This window comes from Nilaparvata lugens, chromosome 2 (genome assembly GCF_014356525.2).
Source record: "Nilaparvata lugens isolate BPH chromosome 2, ASM1435652v1, whole genome shotgun sequence".
Taxonomy (NCBI): domain Eukaryota; kingdom Metazoa; phylum Arthropoda; class Insecta; order Hemiptera; family Delphacidae; genus Nilaparvata; species Nilaparvata lugens.
Window position 1 is genome coordinate 6537181 of NC_052505.1, and position 12503 is coordinate 6549683.

General features: G+C 32.3%; 1 protein-coding gene across 14 annotated transcripts in view; it reads left to right on the top strand.

Moving 5' to 3' along the window:
• LOC111057893 (protein grainyhead) overlaps positions 1–11800 on the top strand; it is a 222536-nt gene extending 210736 nt beyond the window's left edge. For 5 of the 14 annotated variants that reach the window (XM_039420401.1, XM_039420402.1, XM_039420405.1 and 2 more), the window contains 5 exons: positions 2854–3033; positions 3720–3790; positions 4627–4936; positions 7584–7648; positions 8768–11800. In XM_039420401.1, coding sequence (XP_039276335.1) covers positions 2854–3033; positions 3720–3790; positions 4627–4936; positions 7584–7648; positions 8768–8900 — 759 coding nt within the window. In that variant the 3' untranslated portion in view covers positions 8901–11800. The remainder of the gene's footprint in view (positions 1–2853; positions 3034–3719; positions 3791–4626; positions 4937–7583; positions 7649–8767) is intronic. The other 9 variants (XM_039420403.1, XM_039420404.1, XM_039420407.1 and 6 more) reach the window with 5 other exon arrangements.
• Positions 11801–12503: the final 703 nt, after the last annotated feature.

The window sequence follows — 12503 nt, forward strand, 5'->3', positions numbered from 1 at the left end:
GTTTTGTATAGGAAATAAATTTGCATTAAATTGAATTGAAATTGAAGTTGTTCCCGATCTCGTGAATTCTCCAAACCTGTACATCTTTGTTTACATGCATTACTAGAGACCTAATACCCAAATGAGTTTCTGCTATCATCATCTATGCCAGTATTTGCATTCATTAACATTCTAATTTACACAAATTTGAGTGCATCCTACGTGATACTCATTTAGCCAATGGTGATTGATGTTTCCATGAGAGATCCAAATGAGCAACGGTAAAACGGGAGCATGCGCGACAATCTCGTCCAAAGTTGATGTTCGGCGAATGATTGGGTTGTGCGCGTGTGCGTGTGTGAATGGAAAAGGCGCGTTCCGTTCAGCTTCCAACACGCAAGCACACGTTAAATGACGGCAATTAGCATACCGATTGGACAGCGCAGCACCGCTTAGCCCGGCGGCGGACGTAGCATGGCGTCAATACGCCTCATCTGTATGAATCTGGGTGAAGGCAAAATGACACCTTTTCCGCGTAATTTTCGTTCGCTACAATATTTTTTAAATATCGAGCGAATTAGTGAAATGAATTGGTGAAGCGGAGAGGGGGAATAATAGGTTTGAGCCAGAAAGAGTTGATTGGAATGATTCAACTACGTAACATTTTAGGCTAATTTTGTTTTTGTATGAATCAATAGTATATTATCAAGAGAGCTTGGTTTTTATTGACGATAAGCTCATACATTTTCAGATTTCTCTCATATAATTCGAAGTTGAAGAAAAATGATCTTCTTTCAAAATAATCCACCCCAAAATAATGTGATATTTCCAGTAAAACAATGAGGAATTTATCAAGTTTCGGAATACTGCAAAATTTTAATCATGTCTTAATTTTCTGTTACACATCAAGCACTCCTCTATATCATTTAGTTAGAATTTATTATTTTACTTGATTCACTCATTCCGAATCAATCCACATATTATTTGAAAAATCCTTAAAACATAGTGAGTTCTGTTTGTATTTTTGCAGAACATCTTTTATCAGAACAGATGGTAGGTTGTTCACTGTGAGACTGATAAAGCGTCCATTCCAAGTATTTCTTCTCGTTCTTTTTATCGTTCCTCCCAATTAAAGCGTGTCTTCCTCTTTCGGTTGTTTCCACACCAGAAAAACGTCCATAGGCTTCTGTTTTTGGACTAATGAGCTGTTGAAAATTGGATGTGTGCGACGATAGCATTGTTGGCAAAGCACAAGAAAAACAGTCTGAGCACTCTTCTTTACAGCAGGACATTCCCTAAATAAGGCAATGCCTTTGTTAGCTGTACATGACACTGAAGTTCTCATTACTTCTGGACTCTCCGAGCTCTTGCCACTCGGGAGATAAGAAAGAGCTCACTTCCTCCAATTTTCTTCGCTGTCATTGATTGGATTCATTGTATATGGAATTAATACGTCGTTATCGCTAACTCAAAACTTGATCAAAATATCATAGAGATCTAGTTAGGCCTTTGCATTCCTATATTTTTTTAAATATATGTTTTTGTCTCTCATCTTTCTGGAATAAACATATAATTGTTTCTGGAATAAACACATAATTTTTTCTTGAATAAACACATGAAAGGAATCTGCATCTGAATTCTCATTATAAAGTGCAAATAGGAGACATTTATCTTTGTATCTATTCTATTCTCTTCTACTCCTTCTCCTTTCCTAATTTGCTCTCAACTCTCCATTCTTGCCCATCAATACACACTTATTGATCCGTGTAAAAAAATAAAACAAACTGATCATCAATAACTAAAAACTCACTTGATCTTAGTTCATCAATCTCATGAAGTTTTCTCCTCTCATTTATCTAGTCCTGAATAACTTGCTCTTTGTCTCTTAATATTCTGATTTCCTCAAACCTCCCTACATCTTGATCGCAGAAGAGTTTCAATAATTAAGGCGCGAAGAAGTCGTGTTTTGTTAATTGGCGAAGAGAGGTTGCCAGGAGAGAAAGAGTATACGAAATAATGGGAAAGTGAGAGTGAATAAAGAGAAGAGAGGGTGAGATCACAACATTCTGAGGTTGGAATAGGTGTAGGTGAGCTTTGGGCTATCCGTCGCGTGTAATCTGCCAAGGGTCAGACACCCATGAGGTTGCCGTGTTGTTCTACTGTTGTTGAGGCTGCCGATAAGAAGAGGTGGCTCAGAATTTTTCAGAGGGAAACATTGGATGTGAGAAAACGCACACTCTTGCATCGACCCATGAACTGACCCCGCTTGTGCGCCGACCAATTGAAAACGTTCACCAAAACTAAATTGAATTACGATGAGCTGTTGTGATAGGCGTCAGATGAAACACCGCGTACAAGAACGTGAGAACAGAAGGGAATCGGTACGTGGAATCGAGTGAGAGAAAACATAATAGAAATGGTGTAGCCTATGCCATAATAATTAATTATTATCCGACAACATCCTCCTCTAGTTGCGTTCAAGTTTGAATCCACTTTTTTTTTGCTGCCCAATAAATATTGAATGTTCCGATGAGAAAGCTGTTTTCAAGGAAAATACAAAAACGTGATTACTTTTTTGTCAACTTATGGAATGATTTAGTTTTACTCGTTTCAAATTGGCAGATTTTTGCATCATGTAATCGAATTACATCACAAAACTCACTTGTCATGTGAAACACACTTCGCTGAATAGAATCAGTTTATCCCCTACCTTGAAATTTGTATTTAGAATCCAAAATTGAATGTCGTTCCCCTTGAGATAATCCGATTAATCCTATTTGAAGTAATATCAAATTGATCTGGCAACTATTCTAATTTATATTCAAATTATCTTATTTGATTTTCATTTTGTGAACTTTTTTCGTTTTGTTTTAGGGTGCTGAAAGAAAGACGCGTGATGAAGAGAGACGAGCCGCCAAACGCAAGATGACAGCCACTGGCAGGAAGAAGATGGACGAACTGTACCATCCACCCTGCGAGAGGTCCGAATTCTACAGTATGAGCGATCTCGTCAAACCGCCTGTCCTTTTCTCACCCGCGGAGGACATTGACAAGGTGAGTGTTTCTAAAGACTCTACTACCAAATTTAGCCCTCCTACCAAATTTAGGATCCATTTTTTAAAAGTCCTTCAAAAATTATCCATCAATGAATTTTAACAACTTTGAATGGAAATTCCTAACAATATTTTGTGAAAGAATAAACTACTGCTGTACAAGAATACTGTTAGATACCAATATTTTTCCTGAGCTGTAGAAGGTAGTACACAATATTCAGTGTACTTTTATACTGTAGAACAAAGAACTACTGTTGGGACGCTTGAAGGAAAATGATAATAATACCTGCTATTGAACATATTGTTTGGAAGGCTTTAATCTACAAAAAATCATAGATTAATGATTCAAAATAAAATCTAACTTAATTCTATTCTCATTCCGCTCTTTATTATTTTTAATTTTCGTTGATTGTGTAGAGAATGCTACTCTACTGGACTGAATAGATATGAAGTAGCATTATCTCGATCAATCTCGAGTTCCCATGTAGTTGCATAAAAATGTGATAATTTGGAAATGAAATATATGTCACTTGGTACTTTTCAAACCACTTGATAACATATTGGGAATAAATTAATTAATAAAATTAATCAGAAACTTATCCACATTCACTCTATCTAGTGTTAGTAGTGTTATTATAATTATTGCCCAATACAAATCCATAGAAGATCATACCAAATGAAACTTAGTCTCTTTCTGTTTTTCAGTTAACGTCGATGGAGTTGCAGGGATTCTACGGCCATGAAACTGACACTTCAAGGTGAGAAATCAAAGACCATTTCATGTACAAACCAAAAGCAAAAATCCAGAAAATGTGATATTCATTCACGAAATCGTTGCAATACCATATTCAAGACATGGTTCCACGTTATTTGGAATAATATTATGAACAAAACTCTAGTTTATTATTGTCATAGGTACTCCTAGTTATTTGGCAGCTATGAAATAGAATTTCTATTTGATATTTCTAGGTTTATTATTGTCATAGGTACTCCTAGTTATTTGGCAGCTATCAAATAGAATTTCTATAGAATATTGATAAAAAAGGCAAATAAATATTGTAATAAATATTTATTAGATATTGTGTTCATATAAAAATAGCAATGAATATTTTGTTTGTTTAGTGAGAGATGAACTCAAAATTTGTCTAGACCACAACTGCATGCTAAGAATTCGGCAGTTTATCCATAGCACATATTTTCATTTTTCTCAATTATCGTACAAAGTATCAGGACTGTTCACTCTATTATATTACTGTTATTGAATTTAAAAATTTTATGTGACCCATAACATTTCATAATTTCTCAAAGTAAGTGTTTCATTCTGTCTCTTTCATTTTCACTAAGATAAGTTATAATATATAAAGTAAAGTGAACATACGTTACCTACAGTATTACTGTGAAGTAGGTAGCTACAATTCACGCTGTACAAGATTCATTAAGCTCCTTCTGAAATGCATGAAATGTGCTTCAATAACTCTTGATGATAATTCAATGAGTTTTTGTCTGTACCAATTCTAGATATTAGTATAAAAATGATATATTTTCGTTCAATTTTTCCTGGATTGTAATCATTGTATGCTTCCAATTCTTACAGTTTATCGAATGGCGAGCCAGGATCTCTGAAGCACTCGTCGCCTTTCCTCCTGCACTCGGGAAAAGCGCCAGGTGCAGCCACGCAAACTCTGAAATTCCACAATCATTTCCCGCCAGACGCCCTCGACAAGAAGGACTTGGATCAAAGTTTGACTACCGATGGCACCGTCTTCTCGAGTCCCCCGCTGAAAAGGCCAAAAATGGTGCCCCCCCTCAATGAGAGGGTCATGCTGTACGTGAGGCAGGACTCGGAAGAAGTGTACACACCTCTGCATGTGGTTCCCCCCACCACAAGCGGACTACTCAATGCTGTAAGTATATTATCCGATAATCACCACATTGTTTATTAATTTAATCTAAAGAAAATCTTTCAGTTTTCTGAACCGATAAATCATCACAGTTTTAGTACGCACTGTATTCTGAAGAAAATCTTTTGGTATTATGAACCGATAAATCATCGCATCTTTAATATTCTGAAGAAAATTTGTTCAATTCATGACAAACTGAGAATTTTCCTCCAGTTATAAGATTGCTCAACTGCAGTCTGATGTTGAATAATTGAAAAAAACATTAGAAATAATATAAAATTATTTAAAATAGTGGACAGTCTACTTTAGTCTACATTAAAAATAGTAGACGAAATAATATTAGGATTATTTTTGTTGAAACACTCAACAAGAATATGAAAAGTATGATATTTTATTACCGTACTTGATTAGACTCATGTCAATTAAAAAATGGTTTATTATTTCTCAGTAAAGATACTTGATGCTTGTTTGTTTGGATTGAAATGTACTATATATCCTGTTATTCTTGAAAACGATAAACTACAGCCTACTATGTACTACTGCGTTATGCATTGAATAATCAATCCAACAACTTCAATAATTCCAACTAAACTAAAATAATGGTTTTATAATATGAAGATAGGTACTAGTTGAAATAATTTTTTTCGAATTAAATTGATCAATTATTTAGGCCTACATTTATATGTTTTTGTTTATTAGATTAAGAATGAAAATCTTTTGTCTAGTCTTTGTTTTGAAAATTGTCTATGTACACAATACTACTGATATTTATTCTTGAATTTCTAATAGTGATACCTGTTAAATTTCCAAGATATAAAGATTGTACACAATTTATCAATAAATTGTTATTACTTATGAATCATTGTGGGGGTTTCATGCTTTTCATCAAGTTTATTGAATATATATAAAAAGCTTCAATCTCCGAATAGATTATTATAATGTTTCTCATTCAGTTGCATAAAAATTGAATAATTTTGAATTTAAATATTTGTCACTTGGTACTTTTTAAACCACTTGATAACATATTGAGATTGAATAAATAATATTTGAAACGATATAATCTTGAAAGTTTTTCTTAGAATAAATTCCATTATTAAAGAAAAAGGAAAACTTTTGGCATAATTTGATTATTAACTTGAATAGATCACCATCCATCTGCTTTCATGCACTTCTGATACACAATCTTCACTTTTCCTCAATCCTACCTTGCTCTAACAAAAAACTTTTCTAACAATAATCTTTCGCATTTTCAAATGAAAAACCTCGCCTTCAAATTTCTCGCCAAGTTCCTATTTTTGAATTGTTGGCAATATACTGCAATGCTTCGTTATCATTCAAGTTCTTCATGTCTCAATGGTGATTTGAACTTACAGCTTGGTCAACAGATGATAATTATCACATACTTCTCCTAGAATGTGTAAAAAAGAGAAAATTCATACTGCATGCCGAGAATTAATTGGAGAAATATCATGCAAAGGTCATGTCATATACTCCTTATTAAATGTGTTTGAATGTGAAACATAAATAATAATGCAGCTATGAGTATCGAATCCATCACGCTTAATAAAAAAAACAAGGATCAGAACTGTTTTGAACGAATTTACCAATATTGCAGCTAATGGTGAACATTCTTTAATGTTTTCCATTTACGGTGAATATAATTCACATTTTTTACATTGCCATTATTTAATTAGAGAGAATTTAAAAAAACGTATCAAATTTGAATTTTATTTGATTTTGAGAACTTTTATTGCTCAATTTCTTATTCAGTTGCAGCTAACGGAATTTATCAAAAATGGAATCAATGTAAGAAAATTCCTTGGAACTTGGCGAGAATAATATATGGAATAGCTAGCAGTGCCTCTAAACTCAGTAATCTTTGTTTAATCTTTCCAAATTCAATGAATCAAAATTTCAAGAAAATTGAAACAATTTTAAAAAATTTGAACAATTTCAAAAAAAATCTAAACAATTTCAAGGGTAATATTATTTTTGAAAAACAATCCTTATTATCACTGGAATTAATTTATACAAGATAGTGTACGGTTTTCATAATTTTATATTTCCTTTTTCCAGTAGACACCATTTACTGCTTTATACAACATAATATAATCTTTAAGCTGCTAGCTGTTTTCAGTGAAATTATGGCAAAACATTTTTATGTTTCATAACGTACATTATTTGTTTTTATTCTTGATATTTGTTATTAGTGAATGTTCAAAGCACTATAAACAGTCCAAACTGAAGGTAAGGTTTTTCAGTACTTCCTGAGTCTTCTGTATCGCTTTTTAAAGTGCCTATAGGTTGGTTAATGAAACTAACAACTCACAAAGCTTCTTCCGTGCCTTTCTGTTAATTTGGTAAGTAACGAGTAGGCTCTTTGCTTTCGAGGCTTCATTGCATGATGATAATTTATTAACCAACCAGCTGCATGCTGTCTCTTCTCTCTCACTCTATCTCTTTCTCTTCTCAACTAGCCAAAAGTTAATATGGTACTGAAAATGATGAGAAACCCCCTCAAAAACTGTAATTTGAAATTCCATGATTCATCGATCAGATTCTTCTCCAAAAATAAAATTGAAAAGAAGTTGAATTTCCCTAATCCAATTCTTTAAGATTGAAGTATTAATTTTGTTTTCCTTATTTCCAGATTGAGAATAAGTACAAAATTTCTACTTCAAGCATTAGTAACTTGTATCGAAAAAACAGAAAAGGGTAAGTCAGTTTTACATTCTCATAGATCTATTGAACTTAAGGTACCTATTGCTGAAACGTTTATGATGATCCAAATATTGAAGAAGAAAATTGCAATTTTGCTGAAAACCTATTCACTGAAAGTCAGAAAAATAGTCATTATTCTCACATTACAGTTTCCAATCTCCATAAACTTTATAGATGAATTTCGCTTTCACTAACATAATGTATCGTAATTTTAACAAAATTAACTGGGATAAGTGTCAATGATTATTCTGGCTCTCATGAATACTTCTCATTACTACAAACCTGCATTGGAAGCAATTGCAGTATTCTTCTTGTAGTCGAATTACTAAAATATTTAACAAAATTCTGATGTAAATATTTATAACAATTTCATTTCAAGTGGTTAAAATGGCTGAAGTGGATAAGGTGGAGCTTTGAACTGAATATCATACTAACAATGTCCGTCAGAAGTGTACGGAATGCAGTCAACATCGCTTCCCAATAATATTTGTCTACCTTTTTCCACAAATCATTCATGACTGTTAAATTATAATGGGATGTAGGAATGATCATATCTTCAAGTTGCCTTATTTCTCATAATAGAAAGAAATCAATATATTATACGCACCACTTGCGTGTAATGATTGAAAATGGAAGGAAGATTTGACCTTTTAAGTTTCCGGACGATTCCGAAAACCCAGGAACAGATATTTAGAAAAAACAATCAATTATTGTGTTATTTTGGTACATATAGAATGTTTGATCGAATTCAGCAACTAATAAGTCTTACTTCCGAAAAGCAATTTTCGTAAATAATTCCACGGAGTAGAGATCATCTTCTTCTGAGAAGGGTTCCTTCTTCTGTGGCAATACCCAGTAATTGAGACTGAATTTATCGTCCTAGGTTTGAAATTATTAAGAGTGAAGTCACGACATCGTTGTTGACATCTACGTTGTTTAATGTTTGAAATTGTTGCTGAAATTCAACTTAAAGATCTAGAGTGACAACCATCTCTAGATGAAGATTAAATATGTGTAATTCAATCATTTATGTATTTATCCCATCAAAATATGTATGATTGAATCAAATTTCCATGTACAATTTTATTGAAATCGAATTATTTTTGTTTTCAGGATTATAGCCAAAATTGACGACGAGATGATCAAGTATTACTGCAATGAGGACATGTTCTTACTCGAAGTACAACATTCAGATGAGAGTGAAGAATTAATAGACATAATTTTGGTGGAACTAATGGATCATTAGCACGCGAATGTGAAATGAGTAAATTATTGTGAATCAAAACTCGTGATTGAAGAACCATCGTGTCTTTCTTCAGTTGTTAATCAAACATGATAATTGGCTGATCAGCGATTACTGTATTTATTGATTGAATGATGCTGAAATGGACAATCAGATCACTTTTCCAAGAAGAGGATAATAAATTTATAGATTTATTCTTTGTATGTAAATTTTTGTTGATTGTATTATTATATTTATCGCAATATTAGTTGTATATCATTTGCTCTTCGTGAAGGATGGTGCAACTCAAATGCCTTGATGTGCCTACAACTTATTAATTGAATGTTGATGAATTATATAAGTGGTTTACAATGCAATCTTTTTGATTAGCGACTTAGCATTTACAATATAGTGCAGATGCAATTTTAGTATAATACGGCTTAAAATGGATAGAAGGGTAGGATATTGTCAGTGCTTTAAAGACATTGTGCTATGTTGATGATTAAGATCATTGTCTGTTGAATATTCGTATTTTAAATGTTGATTTTGTGTACCTAGGCATTTTGATTGGAAGTGGTTAGGTTGAAATTGAATGCGATATATACTATCGACCAATTCTGGTTCGATTCATGAAAGAATGCGCCTGTATCTGAAATAAATTTGATGATTTTAATCGACGAAATCTTGCCAGATCTTGTGCTAATGAACTCATTAGTTTTAGTTATTGTTTTTATTACTATTGTTGTATCTTTTATTTACGTTATTGTGTTATTCCTTTGAATGACAGCTATGAGTGATGATGCAGTCGATAAGTTGTATAAACTACGAGCTGTTTCAATTGTGTTATCTATTTCAATGTTCATGACAGAGTGCTCAATTTTCATCATCTTCTGAATAGGTAGTTTTAAATTGAATTGCAACAATTTTTTTCTTTTGAAAGAATGAAATTCTAACATGACTTTCGTCCATCTTAATATTTATTTGAATTTATCTGAATTTAGGTTTAGGTATGATCTCATAACACCAATGGTGAACTTTGAAAGCCATATATGTAATAGATTAAAGACGAGAATCAAAACTTGATAAGTTGTTTGAAACGACCAAAAACAATATTGATTTTGCAAACGTTTCATTCAATAGATCACACTGGATAATTTGCGGGATAAGCTACAAGTGCAAAACTAGTAGGCTTTGAACATTGACAGTTTTCTAAAATTCAAAACGTTTATTGGGAATTCATTTTGAATGTTTATTCATTTTGATTTTGATAAATAATTAGCTCTTCCCTGTAAGGAGAGCTTCATACTGTTATCAATCTGAATTCAAGCTGGCATAGACTGGTATACAAGAAATAGGACATTTTGAAATCAAAATTAAATTAGAGCAATGCTGAACATGGATTAACTTGTACAAATTTAATAATATGGAAATCAATCTATCACTGGACTTGTGCTTCAAGTAAGTGAATGTAATATAATTATTGATTTTATTCCATTTTTCCATCGATAATGTTATTGTTATTTCATAACGTCCGCGTGAGCTGTGTCTAGGTGGTAATTTTTCGAATTTTAAAGTGATTTTCTACATTTAAGTGTTCTATGTTTTACAATTAAGTGTTCTTTTAATTTATAAAAGTATCTAAATACTTTTCTCATATTGTTTCATGCTCTCTTTTTTTAATATATAATTGGGAATTGTTAACTTATCTATTATATTTTCCGTTCATGTAAGTAGTTAGAGTAGGGAATAAACGATTTCCAAGAGCTATATTCCAATATATATTTTAAACATCAAAACTTTTATCTAGTTAGATGTATTCAATGTAAAAATAGTCTAGAATGTATCCAAATTATCGATATTTTATCTGAGCTCTCTATTATTATCATCATATTTTTGTAAATTTCATGACAAATATTTCTCATTAATTTAAGAATGTAATTTTATTTTTTGAATAGTGATATACTATTGAAATCAAAACTGGTGAACTATTATAATTTAGGGAAATTTGCAATCGACAATGTAAATCAAATAATTCTAACAACCTTATCCAGGAACCGTGAACCATTGCCATTCTTAATGTTAAACCTTGTTATGAGAACTAAAACATTCCAGGACATCTCATATATGTATATCATCCTTGAATGGAAAAAGAAGTAGTTAAGATTTAATTAGTCTGTATTCAGATTTTAGACAAGTTGAGATAGGATAATTACAAAACCATACTCCAATACTTTACAATTTTTATATTATGATTACAATAGTAATATTGTATAATGTATCTATAAATTTGCTCAATTTTACATCCTATTCCATCATCATAGCAATACGTAATGGAGAAGAAATCCATTGTAATGACAATTTTTTATTTTGAACTACCTTATTATAAAAATGTGTAGCGTACTGCACAATTTTTCCAAACATTTGCGTTATTTAGACGTCACTGGTTATGCTTTACAATTTATATTAGAATATAAACTCTTTTCTAATATTTTGAGGATAAATAAGACAAATTCGCATTGATTTCTGGAATGGAATATTACAAATAAATTAATTTTCCCTTTCAATAGGAATTTATTGTGAAAATGAATTTTCGAGCATCACAATTTTCCATCGATCTAAAGACTCCAATGAAAGTGCCATGTTTTTGTATAATATACAGAATTTCTGAATATTTCTTCATGATTTACTAGTGATCAAGCATTGTATAAATTGTTTCATAGAAATTGTTTACCTCTCAGTGCATTTATTAGGAGGACAATAATAGTATTATTGTTCATGCTCATTATCATAATTATAATATATTTAGATGAATTATTTTGAGAAAACCTTTGTTTCAGTTAAGAATTGTAACCACTCATAGTGTATGTTTAAAATTGTTATATTGTACAAATCTGAATTATTACATAAATACATTTATTTTAAAATGTTACTTTCATTGTTCACTCCATTATACTACCAGATGATTTTTTATCGTTCACTTTGATCATAAGTGATGAAGGCTGATCCCAGTGTACCTAGAATACATTTAAGTACCTTGGCTGATCCCTCGACTGATATAGTTTCGAACAAAGACCTTAAAGATGCATTGACTCACATGCAGCGCTAGTGTCGTACTTGGAATTGAAATCGGCCATTGAGGGGGCAACCTATGAGATTATTACATACCAATGCCTTTGTAATCTATAGTATTACAAATATATAGATATAATATCTCGTGCTAAAATACCCCAATGGCGGCCTTCAATTTCAAGTAAGAGCTATCATTGGGAAGGCATAGGCATTGTGGGTCTATATCTCTTTAAGGTCTTTGGTTTCGAATACCCACTCTTTTTCCTAGCTACGCTACGCTAAAATATGTCTTATCTCCCAATGATAAATCCAAGCTACGTATCTGTCCCGTTCACATCAGCGTAGCGTAGCTTTCAATGTTGGGAGATAGGAGGACGGTTACGTCTTCCGAAGACGTATTTCAGCGTAGTGTAGATCAGAGACCTGCGTAGCATAGAGACCTGCACTCATTGCAAATACAGAGTGTTTCAAAAAGGGGTTATCAATTTGGACGATTCATAGAAATTTATTCATGAAAGATACAGAGATGTACTATAGAGAGATGCTAGCGGTACAGTA